The sequence below is a fragment of the Vigna unguiculata genome, chromosome 1, assembly GCF_037176805.1.
Source record: "Vigna unguiculata cultivar grain cowpea cultivar isolate G323 ecotype 2 chromosome 1, ASM3717680v1, whole genome shotgun sequence".
NCBI classification, from domain to species: domain Eukaryota; kingdom Viridiplantae; phylum Streptophyta; class Magnoliopsida; order Fabales; family Fabaceae; genus Vigna; species Vigna unguiculata.
The window spans coordinates 44273136-44292318 of record NC_140792.1 but is presented as its reverse complement, the minus strand read 5'-3'; the positions used below and the strand labels follow the sequence as shown (position 1 = coordinate 44292318).

General features: G+C 34.4%; 2 protein-coding genes and 1 long non-coding RNA gene across 3 annotated transcripts; 2 read left to right on the top strand and 1 right to left on the bottom strand.

Annotated features, from left to right (window-relative positions):
- Positions 1-5318: 5318 nt before the first annotated feature.
- Positions 5319-7077, top strand: LOC114172240 (uncharacterized). Its single transcript, XR_003601963.2, has 3 exons — positions 5319-5479; positions 5598-5669; positions 6852-7077. It is a non-coding gene; the product is annotated as an uncharacterized LOC114172240 (long non-coding RNA).
- Positions 7078-10065: 2988 nt separating this feature from the next.
- LOC114193774 (putative pectinesterase/pectinesterase inhibitor 41) lies at positions 10066-12130 on the top strand. The gene is made up of 2 exons (XM_028083709.2): positions 10066-11105; positions 11253-12130. Exons 1-2 carry the CDS (start codon positions 10109-10111, stop codon positions 11939-11941), a joined length of 1686 nt encoding a protein of 561 aa, XP_027939510.1. The 5' UTR covers positions 10066-10108; the 3' UTR covers positions 11942-12130.
- A 3721-nt stretch (positions 12131-15851) lies between these two features.
- On the bottom strand, positions 15852-17014 carry LOC114191030 (putative invertase inhibitor). The gene has a single exon (XM_028080178.2). It carries the CDS (start codon positions 16657-16659, stop codon positions 16072-16074), a length of 588 nt encoding a protein of 195 aa, XP_027935979.1. The 5' UTR covers positions 16660-17014; the 3' UTR covers positions 15852-16071.
- Positions 17015-19183: the final 2169 nt, after the last annotated feature.

Here is a 19183-nt window from a genome sequence, read left to right as displayed (position 1 = left end):
CAATTGTCTGGTTTGTTTTTCAAGATTTAATTTTGAAGGTAATTTTTCTTCTTCTTATTACATAATTTTTACTCTTTGTACATGGTTATGTTCAAATAGGTGTTCCTCAATTTCATTCTATGAAATAATTTTTAGGTTACACATTTGATTATCTTTATTTATTTATTTATTTTCATGAAAATGTTTGACTCTTATTTTGTAGCTCTTCTTTTTGTTACTTTGGTTATACACTTTTTTACTCTCTTTTAATTGTTTGGCTTGTTCTTTAAGGTTTAAGCAGATCTTCAAGGTACTTTTCCTTTTATCATAATCTTAATTATACATTTTTTTCCGTTATGTTATGTTCAAATGGATATTCTCAAATTTGGGTCACACATTTAATTATCTTTACTCCTTTATGATAATTTTATTTATTATTTATTTTTTGTTTCATGATAATGTTTAATTATTTACTATAGAGGCTTTGATGTGTACAAGAAGTTGGATATGGAACTCAAACCATCTAGGTAAGTTACTCAAATTTATTAATATTTTTTGTTAGTATTTTTTGTGAATTCTCATCTAATATTCTACATTTGGTGTTTGTAGGTGTTAAAAAATTAAAAGGAAAAGATGTTCTCATGAGTGAAAATGAATCTGATGAAGAAGGTACATTATATTCTAGTAATTAAAATTTTCAATTTCAATTATTATATCATATCTAATTTTTCATTTTTTTTCTATGTGTAGGTGGATCGAATGCAAATGAAACCACTGATCATTTGTAAAATTAATAAATATTTTGGTTATTATAAAATTTTAGTAATGTGTAATTTTTTAGCTTTTATATAATTATTTGAATTTTATTTAGTTGTTATTTGATACTTTAATTTGAGATTTATACTATTATAATATTTTTCTTAATATTTGACATCATGAAAATCAAAAAGAGTATGTTATTTTAATATTGAATATTTTGATAGTATCATGATTCCGTTGGTGTGATTTTTAAATTTTTTTTATAAAAAATATTTAATTGATATATGGAACAATAAAAAAATGGGTATGGGTATGGGTATAAGAAAATACCCATTACCCGGTGGGGATGGGGATGGGTCAAAAGTTGTATACCCGTTGGGTTTGGGGATGGGGATGGGGATGAATTTTTATTATGGGGATGGGGATGGGATCATGATACTCGTACCCGCCCCGCCCCGTTGCCATCCCTACCTGATAGCGTGAGGTACGCTAAGGAGGTTGAGTTCCTCCAGCTGACGCAGGGGAACAAGTCAGTAGCTGAGTACGCCGAGAGGTTCAAGCATCTGGGGCGTTTTTACACCATGCCGCTCGATGAGGAGTGGCGTTGCAGGAAGTTTGAGAATGGTCTCAGAGGAGATATCCGCCTGATGATAGCTCCACTGTCCATTAAGGACTTTGCGGCCTTGGTGGAAAAGGCCAGGGTCATTGAGCGAATGAAGGTAGAGGTGGAAGCTCAGCAACAGCCACAGCAGAGAGTCAGTGGACCATCTGGGTCCAGGCCGAGGGTTGAAGAGAAGAGGAAGCCTTATGCTAGGCCTCATCCACAGCCACAGGGGTCTAGAGGCTTTTCTTCCCCGCCCAGCAGGATCCAGTGCTATCATTGCGGAGGGCCGCATGGGAAGAATTTCTGCCCGCAGCTATCAGGTTTCCGCAGGTGCAACCATTGTGGCAGAGAGGGCCACTTTGGTAGGGATTGCCCCACTCTGAGGAGGACAATTGCACGACCTTCACCACACACTCCGAGTCAGAGTTCAGGCCAGACTCAGCAGAGAGGAGGAGGCAGCAGGCCTCAGGCTACAGGCAGGGTCTTTGCGATGACCGGGTCAGAGGCAGCAGGTTCAGGTAACCTTATTATTGGTTGTTGTGTAATATCTGGCAAGTCTTGTTGTGTGCTTTTTGATTCCGGGGCGACACACTCTTTTGTGTCAGAGTCTTGTGTGCGGGAGTTGAGTCTGCCGGTGTGTGAGCTACAGTTTGATCTTGTGGTATCTACTCCGACATCTGGGTTGGTTAGGACTTCTTCGGTGTGTGCTAGATGTCCAGTTGAGGTAGAGGGACGCGTATACAAAGTCAACCTCATATGTCTCCCTCTGCAAGGACTAGATGTGATCTTGGGAATGGATTGGCTCTCTGCCAACCATGTTCTCATAGACTGTCGAGAGAAGAAGCTGTTGTTCTCCAACTCAGAGGAGCCCGAGTTGTTGTCTTTCCATGGGGTAATGAAGGAAATTCAGAGCGGCACGCAGTGTTATATGGTCTTTGCCAGGATAGAAGTCGAGAAGGAGGAGAGGATCACCGCGATACCAGTGGTCAGGGACTTTGAGGATGTGTTCCCCAAAGAGGTACCGGGTTTGCCCCCAAGAAGAGAAGTGGAGTTCTCCATAGACTTGGTACCAGGAGCTGGACCTGTATCGATAGCTCCTTACCGCATGGCCCCAGCAGAGTTAGTAGAGTTAAAGAAGCAGATAGAGGAATTGCTTGAGAAACGGTTTATACGGCCGAGTGCTTCGCCGTGGGGAGCGCCTGTTTTGCTTGTGAAGAAGAAGGACGGTGGCTCAAGGTTGTGTGTGGACTATAGGCAGCTGAACAAGCTGACTATCAAGAATAAGTACCCCTTGCCGAGAATAGATGATTTGATGGACCAGCTACATGGGGCGTCGGTGTTCTCCAAGATTGATCTCCGGTCAGGTTATCATCAGATTTTGGTGAAGGCAGAAGATGTTGAGAAGACTGCTTTCAGATCCAGATATGGGCACTATGAGTATGTTGTCATGCCATTCGGTGTGACTAATGCTCCAGCTTTGTTCATGGATTACATGAACCGGATCTTCCGTCCGTTTTTAGATAAGTTTGTCGTGGTCTTCATAGACGACATTCTCATCTACTCCAGGACGCAGGAGGAACATGCCGAGCATCTGAGGATAGTGCTTAGCATTTTGAGAGAGAAACAACTGTTTGCCAAGTTGTCAAAGTGCGACTTCTGGATGAGAGAGGTGCAGTTCTTGGGGCACGTGATATCAGCTCAGGGAATAGTTGTGGATCCAGCTAAGGTAGAGGCCGTGATACAGTGGGAGTGTCCCAAGTCAGTGACTGAGATTCGGAGTTTCGTGGGTTTAGCTGGCTACTACAGGAGATTTATAGAGGGGTTCTCCAAGATAGTGGCACCCTTGACACAGTTAACCCGAAAAGATCAACCGTTTACATGGACTGATAGATGTGAAGAGAGCTTCAGAGAGCTCAAGCAGAGGCTGACGAGTGCCCCAGTGTTGGTAATCCCAGATGTGAGTAAACCCTTTGAGGTTTACTGTGATGCCTCTCATCAGGGCCTTGGATGTGTCTTGATGCAAGAGAGGAAGGTGGTGGCTTATGCTTCAAGGCAGTTGAAGGTTCATGAGAAGAACTACCCCACTCATGACCTAGAGTTAGCAGCGGTGGTTTTTGCTTTGAAGATATGGAGGCACTACTTGTATGGAGCACAGTTCCGTGTGTTTAGCGACCACAAGAGTTTGAAGTATCTCTTCGATCAGAAAGAGTTAAATATGAGGCAGAGGCGGTGGATAGAGTTTCTGAAGGACTACGACTTCGAGCTTCTCTATAATCCAGGGAAGGCAAATGTGGTGGCAGACGCATTGAGTAGGAAGGCAGTGCATGTGGCACACTTGATGATAAAAGAGTTAGAGTTGCTTGAGAGCTTCAGAGACATGAAGCTACAGTTTGAGTTGGAGTCGGAATACATCAGGTGTAGCACCTTGGTTATATCTAGTGACTTCTTGGGCTTAATCAGGGAGAGGCAAGCAAGGGATGTTAGCCTACAGAAGGTAAAAGAGTTACTGGGATCGGATCAGGCCAAGGAGTTTGCCTTGGGCAGTGATGGTGTGTTGAGATTCAGAGGCAGGATTTGTGTACCAGAGGATGTTGAGTTGAGGAAGTTGATCCTTGAGGAGGGACACAAGAGTCGTCTTAGTCTGCACCCTGGCATGACTAAGATGTACCAAGACCTCAAGGAGAACTTTTGGTGGCAGGGCATGAAAAAGGAAGTTGCACAGTTTGTATCGGCCTGTTTGACTTGTCAAAAGGCTAAGGTGGAGCATCAGAAGCCCGGTGGAACGCTTCAACCCCTAGATATTCCGGTGTGGAAGTGGGATAGCATAGCCATGGATTTTGTTACCCACTTGCCTCGCACCGTGAGAGGACATGATGCTATATGGGTAGTGGTGGATCGTTTGACGAAGAGTGCTCACTTTTTGGCCGTGAATCTCAGGATGTCTATGACCAAGTTGGCCTAGCTTTACATCCGAGAGATAGTGAGACTTCATGGAGTGCCTAGTACCATAGTGTCTGACAGAGACCCCCGGTTCACTTCCAGGTTCTGGCAGGCACTGCAGGAGGCGATGGATAGCAAGTTGAGGATGAGTTCTGCTTATCATCCTCAGACGGATGGCCAGTCAGAGAGGGTAATTCAGTCCTTGGAGGACTTGTTGAGGACATGTATCTTGGACCACCTTGGCAGTTGGGATGAAGTGTTACCGCTGGTGGAGTTCACCTACAACAACAGTTACCAAGCAAGTATAGGGATGGCGCCTTATGAGGCTTTGTATGGGAGGAGATGTAGGACTCCCTTGTGTTGGTACCAGGACGGTGAGTCAGTTTTGGTTGGACCAGAGTTGTTGCAACAAACCACAGAGAAGGTGCAGTTAGTGAGAGACAGGTTGCAAGCATCTCAGAGTAGGCAGAAGGCATATGCAGACCGAAGAAGGAGACCCTTAGAGTTTGAGGCTGGGGAGCATGTGTTCTTGAGGGTGACCCGAACCACTGGTGTGGGGAGGGCTATCCGCTCGAGGAAGTTGTCACCTAAGTTTTTAGGTCCGTATCAGATCTTGAGGAGGATAGGGCCCGTGGCTTATGAGGTTTCATTGCCACCCCAGTTAGCTAATCTACACCCAGTCTTTCATGTTTCACAGCTACGGAAGTATGTCTTTGATCCATCACATGTGTTGGAGGCGGAGGATGTGCAAGTCAGGGAGAATCTCCAGGTAGTGGTACAGCCTGTGGCTATAGAGGATCGTCAAGTTAAGGAGCGGAAGGGAAGAGCCACGAGTCTTGTGAAGGTCATCTGGGACCGGAGGACAGGTGACGCAACTTGGGAGCTAGAGAAGGAGATGAGGAGTTCATATCCGCATCTGTTCTGGTAAGTCTAATTTTTCGAGGACGAAAAATTTTTGTTGTTGGGGAGATAGTGTAAGCCTTTTTTTTCAGTGTTAAGAAGCTGTGGGCCTGGTCCCTTCGTAGGCTCAAGGGCAGCCCTTCAGTAGGACCCTATACCCTTCCAACTCTCTCATTCTTCACCCTTCTGTTTTCCAGAGCTGCCCTCTTCCCCAAACCCTCTATCCTTCAGCAAGGCTCTGCTAGGGCACAGTCCTCTTCCATCCTGAGGTAGCAAAGATCGACCCTATACTTCCTGGTAAGTCGAACTCTTGAGCATTTGGTCTACTTTCTTCCCCTTTTCCCGCTGTTTGAGCATGTTGGTCAGTTAGGGTTCCGTTTATTTACCCCGTTCTGTGCTGATTTCCATGTTTCAGCTCACTGCTCTAGCCCTTGGAGCTGAAATACTTCTTAGTTGCGGGTCTATTTCGTTTTAGCATCTAAGCAAGGTAAGGGAAGCTAGGTTCTTTTCGCGTTTTTGAAATATGTGGTTTGTTTTCGTTTATGTTTTATGCTTAAATGATTGGAAAATGTTAGTTTTGGCATATTTCTGAGTTAGGGGTTCAAATATTCATGAAACTGTGATGTCTGACGTCTTTTTTCGTATTCTGATGCGTCGCACAGTCGCTGGGCGAGTTCCTTGACTCGTTGGGCGACTGGGTATTTTTCTGATATGCGCAGTTTTAGTAAAATTGAATTTTCTGACTCATTAACCGTTGGATTGAGCTCAAATTTTGACATTTGGTTCACAACATGCTATTTTATGGTTTGACCGGTTGGATCGTCAATTAGATATTTGTAGCTTGAGAAATGTGTCACGCATTACTGCAATGATTTTGGTTTTATGATAATAAATTTTCTTTGGAATTTTGGTGTAAGAGTTATGGTTGTGGGTTATGCTTGATTGTATGGAATTGCAGATACTTAAATTTTGGCACACGTTTATTTGGGATGAATACTATTTTGTGATATATGTATGTCTTGGTATGCATTTATAAAGTATGAGATGAATGATAGCATGAGTAATGTATGAAGTTGTGTTTGGATGGTTGATAATGAGCATGAGAAATAAATGTTGTGGTTGCAAGTGGTGGTTATGTGATATGAGCCATGAGGTTGGTGTGAAATAGGCGTAATTCCATGAGTCTCGTGGGGAGACTTTATGGTGGCGTGTAGTGTATATATTAAGATAAGGATTCAAGTAAAGATTGCATCCCGAAACTCTAAAGGGTCAGTGAGTCTCAAGTAGAGCAAACTGACCCAAGTGGTGAGAGTAGCGGGAGGCCCTAGTCTTTGGCAGGATAATGGCCTTAGACGTTTAAAGGCTAACCTTGTGTGTGGTAGGGTGAAACCCATTGGCAATGGCTCTGCAGAGCAGTAGAGGCCACCACAAGTGCAAGCGTCCAGTGAATCCGATCTTAATATATGTATCCGGATAATTGAGTCATAGTGTCCTGCTTGTTTGCTATAACATGACGTCCTGTGCCTGTTGTGTTGCATGTTAAGGAATGATTATGCACTTATTCTTTTACACTATGATAAGTTTCATGTTACACTAGCTTACCCTTGCACTTTGTATTGTTTCTGCTATGTTTTCTCTTTTGCGATGATCACCTTATTGGTGGGAGCAGATGGAAGGGATGTTCGGGATGGATCTGGGGGCAACAGCGGTGCAGTCTAGATTTTTACCTTGGAGCCCTTAGGATTAGTTTCATGGCCATGAGGCCTTTTGTATTAACTGCCTTGAGGACAACCTTTTTGCAAGACTGTTAAACTTTTAAATTGTGTTTTCTTATGGCATGGTTGTATGTCTAAGTTTCCTTTTAAGAAATTCCGGATGACTGTAACAGTTACCTTTCTACGTTTATGTTCATCTGAGTGCTTCTCATTATTATAATTGTGTGATGCTTTATTTAGTAGTGTAATCTATTAAAATGGGACGTCACAGATTTTCCACGTTTTAAAAAGACGACTATTCTATAAAAAGAAGACAAACTAAAATGAAACTTATAATTAAACTATCTAATGTTACATGTTTTATCATTCTACTTAAGTTACATTTTGTGTTTTTTAAATGTGTATCTTTTATACTCTTGATAATATATTACAAATTGTTATATAGTATGTTATTTTTTAATATAATATATATTTTTTTTAAAGTTAATTTTAATAATTGGTAGCTTCAGTGTAAATATAACGTGCTTCCTTTGACTTGGATTCGATTTTGATACAAACAACTTGCTCGAGTTTTTCAACTAGTGTACATAATAATCAATTTATAATGACTGATTTTGACTTTCGCAAATTCACAATTTTATAAAAGCACCAAACTTATCATAAATCAGAATAATTAGCATTTTGAGAATGTGCTGGAACTTCGCTGATACGGGTAGCGAGTTCTATCTAGATGAACATTTACACAACTTTTATTATTATTAAAAAATAAGAAGTATAAATACAAATTATTTTATATCATAATGAAATATAAGAGCATATTCAAGAGTAAATTATATAATTTTTAAAAATAATTAAATAAATAATAATCATGAGTTATAATTATTGATTGTTATGTGGATTGTTAGAAGTGTTAGTCCCAGAGGAAGTAAGAGAGGAGTTAAATTATTGAGATTCCGCGTTGCATTATTATTGATAAGGAAAAGGTTGGAGCAGGGGCAGGGTGTGTCTATTTTTTCAAAGGAGTTTTTTGTAGGATAATATATATATATAGTATAGTGAATCCTTAACGGTTCGACTTTGGAGTCTTCTTTTCTATTGATCCCAGCTTGCAAATTTGGCAGATATTGTTTACTCAGAAATTTCTGCAACGTGTGGGCCCTTCACCGCCATAAACATATATAAAAATGTCAAGAACAGAGTTTACGCGTTAACCATCAAGGTCAAAACTACACACTCTTCAGATCTAACTTCCTAACTTTCCAATCAACCAATCAAAATTTTGTGAATTGGTTTTAGGAAAATAATAATTTTTTTTTTACTTTCATATTTTATTTTTTGACATAATTTAATATAAATCATTGATTAAAATATTATTATTTTCTTTTTAAGAATTAATAACACACATTAGATCGAGAAAACAAAATATGAAAGTCAAGTCCTAAAATCATTTTCATTGATTTTATATCTCGTAAACGCAGGGCTTCCGACAAAAGTGTACTAGGAAAGCTACGTTGTAACTCTTAATATATTATCTCCATGTTTACTCAAACATTCAAACATGTATCGGTCCTCTTAATTTCTATACACATTTACTTAATCATGATTAGTGTTTGATGATTACTTATTCCAGTACATTAGTTTGCAGAATCAGCAGTTATGTTATGACTTTGTGTGTCTGTGTGTTGAATCAAATTCAAATTTGCCTTTTTCATGTTTCCATTATTCTTTTTTCCTGTCTGCCATCTTTTAATTTCAAACAGTTAGGCATCAATGGGAAGAACAACTCTTTTACCAAACGTTTTCTTTGGCCTTTCAGCCCTTAATTGTTTTTTGTTCCCAGTATCCGCTGGCTTCCACTTTTCAACACACAAAAAATACTGTGCTTTATTTTTCATGTCTTTTCAGTGTCACTCTAGATATAATTAATTACACATTTTTCATGTTATGGGATCTTCTTACTTTTTTTTTTCTCCTGATAACGTCTTTTGTGATACATTTGCACACACACTATTCATGTAAAAGAAAAAAATTTACACTGATATAACTCAGTTGATTGAATACATTATGTTTTTATTTTCAATTTAAATGAAAATATATTATCCTCACTACATATATATATATATATATATATATATATATATATATATACCCATTTCTATGAATTCTAGAAGACAGCTGACGTTAAGAAGAATGTAAATATTTTTCTGTGAAATGAATCCTTTACTCCATTCTTCTTTTGATTGTTTAAGTGCTAATAGTTTGGCAAATGTCCACGTTGTTATTTTTTGTATTTTAATATTCATTCTCAAATGTGATTCTTTACAGAATTATATGCTTAGTGTGCGTTTATTTAATATCTATCCTTAAATGTGCGATATAACACTAGTATATTGTGAATCAATTAAAAATTATTTTAGGTGTGAAAGTGATTATTATTATTACAAAAGCTAATAATAGACTATTATTACTGCCTATTAAGTTATGAACATAAAAATATTTTCAGTGTATTTAAATTGATTTAGTTTAGTAAATATTCTTATCACAACACAATTTTCGCGGTTGGATCTAATAGTTATTTGGTTAACATATATTTTTAATATATTCTCCTTAGTGCGGTAAGATTTTGCATAAGATTTATGAGACATAGAACACAATAAATTATTTAACGAGAGATATAAAACACCCCATTTAATAAAAATATATTATAAAAAAGTGCTTTCCTTAATTATTTATGAATTACTCCATCATGCAGAAACCTTTATTCATCCCAGTGAATTGCATGTTACAAGTACCGTAACATTTATATTCATCTAAGTAGAACAGGACAAATGATTCGGTAGTGTCCCTAATTAATTAATTAATCACCACCTACTGCACATTTCATAAATACATAAATTTATTGAGAAAATCCTAGTGGCAAATCCCATAGTTACAATTTCCAAGATGCGTGTCCAGTGTAACTCGATTGACAAAGTCTTCCTTAGTTGACTTATGACTATTCCATTAATCTACTGCTACCAGTATTTAATTCTCTTTAATTCATAAGCCTGGTCAACCTTCACCTGCAGTAAAACATAAAAAAAAAAAAAAAAAACAATTAAACCCAGAATCCGAGGTCCCTGTCTCGTTAAAAAAGTTGGTCCTCTCCACCTATAAATTCATTGAGCCAAACCTAGTTTCCAAGTCACCAAAACAATATCTCACTACTACTATGGCTTCCAAGCTTTCTTATTCTCTCTCAATCTTTCTCTTTCTCTTACCTTTCTTTCACTCTGTAATAGTTTCCGCAGACACCGTTTCAAATCCTTCAACTCCTGTCTCCCCTGGAACCGCATGCCAATCCACCCCCGACCCATCTTACTGTAAATCCGTTCTCCCTCCCCAAAACGGCAACGTTTACGACTATGGCCGATTCTCCGTCAAAAAGTCACTATCGCAGGCTCGAAAGTTCTTGAGCCTCGTCGACAAATACCTCCAGCGTCGTTCTTCTCTTTCCGCCACCGCAATCCGTGCGCTGCAAGATTGCCGTACTCTCGGGGAACTCAACTTCGATTTCCTTTCGAGTTCCTTCCAAACCGTGAACAAGACAACGAGGTTTCTCCCCAGTTTTCAAGCCGACGACATCCAAACCTTACTCAGCGCCATTCTGACCAACCAGCAAACATGCCTGGACGGTCTCAAAGACACTGCATCCGCTTGGAGCGTCAGAAACGGTCTCACACTCCCTCTCTCCAACGACACCAAACTCTACAGTGTCTCGCTCGCTCTCTTCACCAAGGGTTGGGTTCCCAGATCCAAACTCAACACAATGCACCCTACCAAGAAACAACAAGGGTTCCGAAACGGGCGTTTGCCGCTTAAGATGTCCAGCACAACCCGTGCGATCTACGAGTCCGTGAGTAGGAGGAAGCTCCTTCAGGTCTCGGTGAGTCAGGGTGTTGTGGTGAGAGATATTGTGACGGTGAGCCAAGATGGAAGCGGGAACTTCACCACCATCAGTGATGCCATTGCTGCAGCTCCCAACAAATCTGTCTCCACCGATGGATACTTCCTTATCTACGTCACTGCTGGTGTGTATGACGAAATTGTGACCATCGATAAGAAGAAGACCTACTTGATGATGGTCGGCGATGGTATCAACAAGACAATTATCACCGGCAATCGTAGCGTCGTTGATGGCTGGACAACCTTCAGCTCCGCAACATTAGGTAATAATAATAATAATAAATCTTCAATTACTTACTCTGATGTGAGAAATTAGATATTATAAGAAAATTCATTTTAATATGCTTCTAATAATTATCCAAAGAGAATAATTTTCCAAATATCTGATAAATTTTTCACCAATGATGCAGCTGTGGTAGGGCAAGGATTCGTGGGTGTGAATATGACCATCCGCAACACCGCCGGAGCCGTGAAGCACCAAGCTGTGGCCGTTCGAAACGGAGCAGATTTGTCCACGTTTTACAGCTGCAGCTTCGAGGGGTATCAAGACACACTATACGTCCATTCACTGAGACAATTCTACAGCGAATGCGACATCTACGGCACCGTAGATTTCATATTCGGAAACGCTAAGGTTGTGTTCCAGAGTTGCAACATGTATCCTCGTCTCCCCATGCAGGGTCAATTCAACGCCATCACCGCACAAGGAAGAACAGATCCAAACCAAGACACTGGAATTTCTATCCACAACTGTAGCATTAGAGCAGCTGACGATTTGGCTTCTAGCAGCGGTGTTTCAACATATTTGGGAAGGCCGTGGAAGGAATATTCTAGAACTGTTTATATGCAAACTTTTATGGATGATTTGATCAACGGTGCAGGGTGGCGTGCATGGGACGGTGATTTTGCATTAAGCACTTTGTATTACGCAGAGTACAGCAACACTGGGCCAGGGTCTAATACCAGCAATAGAGTGACGTGGTCTGGTTATCACGTGATTAATGCCACTGATGCAGCTAATTTTACAGTGTCGAATTTTTTGCTTGGTGATGATTGGTTACCCCAGACAGGAGTGTCTTACACCGATAACCTCATATAGAACATCTACTGACTCACACATTCACTTTGTTCTTTTTCTTTTGCTATTTTTTGTATCCTTAAAAAAATAAGCTGGCCACTGCCTCTACTCTAATCTACTAATACCCTTGCAAAATGTTCAAATTTCAAAAGCTTATTGTTTCATTGAAAGTTACTGTGATTTAGAATTATAAACCAAATATTGTATTCATTTCTGTCCCATTCTCATTTATTTAGTACTTAATCAGATTGTGACTCTTTCCTGCACCCATCAACCGCTGATTTTGACTTCTGCGATGCTTACCAAAAGAAGAACGCACTTTATGCATCACATTTGTTTAATAAAGATTAATATAAAATTTCCTTTTAAAATAGATAAAGATCGGTGAACATTTCAGGCAAAAGCACCATATGAATGATACGAATTTTAGAAAAATTACATAAAATGACAAGTGATGCCAATTTGTAATTACTTCATTTATAAAGAATTTATGTTAATTTGACTTTAGTATATTGTAATTTTTTTTATTTTAATTGAAGTGATAAGAATTTGGTGCAACTTTTATATATTGCAATATAAATTAAAATTGTGTCAGTTTTGTATAATATCAATATGTTATAACTTTTTTTAATTTTAATTATATTTTTTAATATAATTACAAATTGAAATTGTAACAGTTTGATACAACTTCATTTATTATAGTCAATTGATATAACTTCTTCGTAATAAAGTCATATATCAAATTGGTAAGATTTTTTTTATTTTTATAACTGTACATTTCAATAATTTTGAAAGCAAAAATTACATCATTTTAATGCTTGACACATTTCTGGCTAATGTTCAGAACAAAAAATATATATATATATATATATATGGTATGAAGAGAGAAAACACAAATAATAAATATTGATGGAATATTTAAATTTTGAAATAATGGTTATTATATATCACTGTCACTGATTACCTAAAAGAAACTTTTCGTACTACAAAGAAGAGGAAGATAGAAGATATCCTTCTTTTGTTGCCGTGTGGACGATTTCTTTTGACCAAATAACGCTGACTGATGCCTTACTTTTACATTTTCTTTAATTAAAAAAGTTATAGAAATTATGTCTTCGAAATAACTTAGTTGTATATACCTGTGTTGTGCAATGATATCACACACTAATATGTAGATTTTTCTTCTTTCTATTACAGACAATTTTTTAGGATCCGACATAACAAATTCACAAATAACACATTTCATCTCATTCTTTTAATAAACGTAAATATGTAAATAATTCCTCCTGGATAACAAGTTTGTGTGAATTTCAATATTCGCATAAAATTTTCATAAAAAAAGAGCCTGCATATATTTTATTTTAAAGTTAAAATTCACATGTAACTTTTCCTGCAAATTAAAAAACGCTGGTCACTTTTTTGTTCTAATTCGCATGTAACTTTTACTGCACTCTGCAATATTTAAAAAAATTAATAACTAAATTTTAAATTTATCAAAACATTTATATAAATTCGTCGATTAAATTTTTTTTGTTACCTTCAAAATTATTTCATATTAAAATTGATATCTTCAAAATTTTGTCAATTATATAAATATATTCAATATTCAATACTTTAATAAATATATCAATTTAGTCAAGACGATAATTATTAAACTTAAATTAATTGTATTTACAGTATTTATTTATAGTCTAGTTTTTGTAGGTATGGGATTATGAGACAATGTCAAAAACAATTAATAAATTAAAACGGTAAATTAAAAACAAAAGTAATTATTATAATCATGAACGTCGTTAGTCACGGATAAATATTAATGATGCTAAAAAATTAAGGATTAAAACCATTGATTTTAAAAGAATAGGACCAAACAAATTGTATCAAAATTTTAACCAAGGATATCAATGGCTCTTTGATCATAACTTAAGCAACTTCATATATATATATATATATATATATATATATATATATATATATATATATATATATATATATATATATATATATATATAATATTAGAAAAAATTTAATTTGTTGATTTTTAGTCTCATGACGATATTGAAAAAATACCACCTTTAAAATTTAATAACAATTTTTTTACAATATCACTGTGAACCCTTCCATTACTGTTAAAGTCACGTGATTGTTGGCTTATGGTGAATTAAATTTTTGGGGTGAAGTAATAGAGTATATTGGTATTTTTTTTCCAATAATATTAAATTATTATTATTATTTATTAGTATTATTAATTGTATTTTATAACGCGAAAAAGTAATATCTCATGGTAATACTATTGTGCAAGAATGAGAAAATAGAAAATAATATCATATTATTACAATAAAACAATTTGTCACATTGTTATGGGTTAATAATCCTTTTATATTTTATACTATCGTATAATTGTTATGTTTTTCTCTTAAGACGATCGAAATAAAAGTTAAATCTTCTAAAGTAAAAAATGATAGAAAGATGGGTTATATAATATAAAATAAGAGGATCGTAACACAACTCTTATTTAATCGATTGTCAATCAAGATCTTTCACAAAATTGAATGAAGAATTGACCATATCATTACTTAGTTTATATAATTTCTAAAGCACTACTTTGTATTTGTCCGAGCTTTCAATTTCTTTACAATTTTATAATTTTATGATTTGATGATTCTACATACGATTCTATAATTATACAATTCTATAATATTATAATTCTACGATTTGACGATTCTACGATTCCATAATTTTTAAATTTTATAGTTTTGTAGATTTATAATTTTATTGATTTATAGTTATAAAATTATAAAATTATAAAATTATAAAATTATAAAATTATAAAATTATAAAATTATAAAATTATAAAATTATAAAATTATAAAATTATAAAATTATAAAATTATAAAATTATAAAATTATAAAATTATAAAATTATAAAATTATAAAATTATAAAATTATAAAATTATAAAATTATAAAATTATAAAATTATAAAATTATAAAATTATAAAATTATAAAATTATAAAATTACAAAATTACAAAATTACAAAATTACAAAATTACAAAATTACAAAATTATAAAATTATAAAATTATAAAATTACAAAATTATAAAATTACATGATGGTGACAGTGCAAGATAACTGCCCTATCAAAACATTAACATAAACATATAATTGTAGGGACTCAATTAAAAAGTTATCAAATATAGAGGGTTCAATAGATCACAAAAATTTATTAAGGTTTGAAAATTTTCAAATTTATTCAGGATTCAAAACATAATTAACACTGTAAAAAATGAATTGTGATGCTTTACAAACATAAATTAGAAAAATTTCAAAATAGCATAAGAAACACACTCTTACATAATCTAATAAATTATATTGTTAACTATTAATGAAGTTTTAATCTATTTATCTTTATCTTTACTCAATGAGGATAAGGGAAAAGTGCCACCTTTTAAATTGAATGACAATTTTTTTACCATATCATTGATAACTCTTCCATTAATGTTAAAGTCGTGTGATTGTTATAATATTCTAATTTGCTTAAGATGAATTAATATAGTATATGGATATTTTTCCAATAGCATCATTTATTATTATTATTACTATTACTATTTATTTACTATTTATTAATATTATTAATTGTAATTTTTATTGTAAAAGGAATAAGAAAAGAGGAAATGATATCATATTATTACGATAAATCAATTTCTCACATTGTTATGGATCGATAACCTTTTATTTTATACTGTTGTACAAGTGTTATGTTCTTCTCTTAAGATATTTAATTAAAATATAGATCAAAAATTTCAAGCAAAAATTAATAGATAGATGATTATATAATATAAAATAAAAGGGTTTTACCCTTGTCTAATTAATTGTCAATTAAAATATTCCACAAAAATTGAATGAAGGATTGGATTGGACCTATCATTACATAGTTTATATAATTTCTAAAGCACTACTTTGCATTTGTCCGAGTCCTCCGTTCCTGACTTAGTAGAAAAAAAGAGAAAAGGAAGATAAAAAACTCGGACAATAGTGTGCAGTAGGACTATAATCATATAATGATGGGGGGATTGAGATTGACTTGGACACGATGAAGAAAAGAGTTAAACAACAAAATGATATATGGATGAATCCACAACGACGAAGGATTTTATAATCTATCTGGATTAGCGAGGAGCTTGGTGACAATGATGGCAATGTTGCATAGCTTACGAAAGACGGTGCTCTCAACAAAGAGAATATCGTCGTCTCCGGGGATGGAGACGTCACACGTGTCGATGGTAGCCAAGGCAGCTTTGAGCCAACGTTGTGCGTCATCTTGCAAACCAGTCAACAAGGAGGCAATGGTGTCCTCTAGTTGGCTCGCTGCATCCAAGATGTTCGCCTTACAATCAGCCAAACCTTGTTGGACATCAGGGTCTAGGCTGGCGTCATCGATGAGAACTTTAGTATCAGTAAGGATGCCAGAAGCATTTTTTGCAGCAACCCTGAGGGAAATGATTGCCAAGTCCGTGAGGTCAGCAATAGGACTAGTCAATGGGTCCGATGAGAGGACTTCAATGCAGAGGTCTCTGGTTGAGGACTTTGCGCATACCTTATTGATTAGAGTATTTCCTCTTGGTAGTGTTTCCTTGCCGTGAATTAGATCTCCACTCAGTAAGTTAAGTGCAACTACCTGGTGTGCCATTATGGCTACGCATAGAACCAACACCGAGAAGAACTTTGCAAAAAGTTCCATTTTTATATTTGGAAACTAAATTGAAAGCTTTTTTTTTTCTTCTTCTCGGGTTCGGGTTCGTTGTTCTATGTCGTCGCAAACCAGGACGAGGAATCACTAGTAGGGATGGCAACGGGGCGGGACAGGACGGGTTTCGCTATCCCATACCCATCTCCGCATAAAAAATTCATTCTCATCCTCATACCTAAACCCAACGGATATCAAACTTTTTTCCTATCCCCATCCCACCGGGTAACGAGTATAATCTCGTACCCATACCCGTATCCGTGTTCTAACTACTTCAATATTAATTTTTATAAAAGAAAAAAATTATGGTAAAGAAAACATAATATTATGAAATATTCAATATCAGGAGGATTTTCTTCGATGCCAAATACCTTAAAATAAATTATAATTGTTTACATTTTATATTAGAATACCAAATAAAATTTCATGTGAACCAAAACATTTGTTAAATTTGCAAACTACAACATTGATGAACTTAGTTGATAAAATTAAAAAATATTTCAAAAAAATATAAAAGGAAAACAAATATTTAAATTAAAATATATTTTAAATGTTTGTTTACTTCAATTTTTTAAATTATAATGAATATCTTTTTTATACACTAATAAAAGTTATAATATATCACTTGATCAAAATGACACAAAGAATAAATAATAAACATAATAATAAAAGGAAAACAAATATTCAAATTAAAATATATTTTAAATGTTTGTTTACTTCAATTTTTTAAATTATAATGAATCTCTTTTTTATACACTAATAAAAGTTATAATACATCACTTGATCAAAATGACACAAAGAACAAATAATAAACATAATAATAAAATTTTGACATAGATTTTGTATCTTTTGAACTTCAATATATGTTGGATAGTGACAAAAAAATATTCATAGCAATTACATTAAATTTTTATATTGTAGTAAATAAAAGTTATTTATACAATTAAAGTGAAAAAAATTACAGTATGATTAATAGTGAGTTATAAAATAACAAATAATTAGATAGAATATATCGAAATATTATTCTACATGATGAAAATAAACAATAAATAAAAATATTAAAAGACTAACAAATGTGTGTTTTAGAAATAATTTGAGAGACTATCGAAAGAAATCGCACAAAGGAAATCAAATGTATAATTAAGGTATGATAAAATGAAAAATACCTTACAGAACTAATTATTAAATTATGTTTGAAGTGGTTAAAATTAAATAGAAATATCATTAGTGACCAAAAAATTTGTCATTAAATTACATATAAATTAGTAATTAAATTGGTCACTAAATCAAGTACAGATTCGATCATTGAATCGGTCACTAATTTAGTCATTGATTCAGACAATAAATCAACTACTACCACCAATGACGAAAAATAGTGACTGATATGGGTTACTGACTAAATCAGTCACCATTTCATGTTTTTCTTGTAGTGAATTATCATATACTATTCCTAAATATCATTATATATATATATATATATATATATATATATATATAAAATTTTAACCACTTCAAACAGAATTTAAAGTGAAAAAATTACATTATGATTAATAATGAGTTATAAAATAAAAAATAATTAGATAGAATATATCGAAATATTATTCTACATGATGAAAATAAAAAAAAATAAATAAAAATATTAAAAAACTAACAAATGTGTGTTTTAGAAATAATTTGAGAGACTATCGAAAAAAATCACACAAAGGAAATCAAATGTATAACTAAGGTATGATAAGACGAAAAATATCTTAGAGAATTAAGAAAACTTTTCAAATATTAACATATATAATTAATGGTTGAAAAATAACAAAAATTATTTTAATGAAACAAAAGAGTTCTTCAAATTAAACAAAAATTAATAATAATAATAAGTAAAGAATTTTTTTTATATTATCTTAAATTGAGAGTATAAACATTCTCATGTGAAAGAAAAATTTATAATAAATAAAAATATTAAAAAATAATATAAATATTCAAATGTGAGGCATAATTTTTTTTTAATTAACATACATCATTTTAACATAATTACATAAAGGTTATGATAAGATAAAAAATATATTGGAGATGAGAATGAGTTTCATGACAAATGAAATAATTAAAAGAAATAAAAAATAGAAAAAAAAAATATATATATATATAGGGGTTACTTGATTAATTGTGAATATTTTAATAATTTAAACGATAATGGAGATATGGCGGGACGAGTATTATGGCGGGTATATGTACATTCCCATACCCATCCCCAACTGAAAAAGTCGGGGATTCCCCATACCCATATCCATACCCAGTCAATGCGGGGATTCCCCGTCAAAACGGGAACGGGTTCGGGCAATACCCACGGGGACGGGTTTATTTGTCATCTCTAATCACTAGGTCTTATGGGAGGGATTTATAGTTGGAGAGTAACACTCTTGTCCATTGAATTTTCACACCTAATTAAGGATTGTTGTTTTGATTGCTTAATTTTAGCACAATATCATACATAATTAGTGTTTTTAAGGTATTCTGTTCCTTGTTT

Excerpts from the sequence above, each read along its gene's own strand:
- LOC114191030 (XM_028080178.2), bottom strand. The coding sequence starts at position 16,659 with ATGGAACTTTTTGCAAAGTTCTTCTCGGTGTTGGTTCTATGCGTAGCC.
- LOC114193774 (XM_028083709.2), top strand. The coding sequence starts at position 10,109 with ATGGCTTCCAAGCTTTCTTATTCTCTCTCAATCTTTCTCTTTCTCTTA. Across the intron at positions 11,106-11,252 it reads CTTCAGCTCCGCAACATTAG|CTGTGGTAGGGCAAGGATTC; the intron begins GTAATAATAATA and ends CCAATGATGCAG.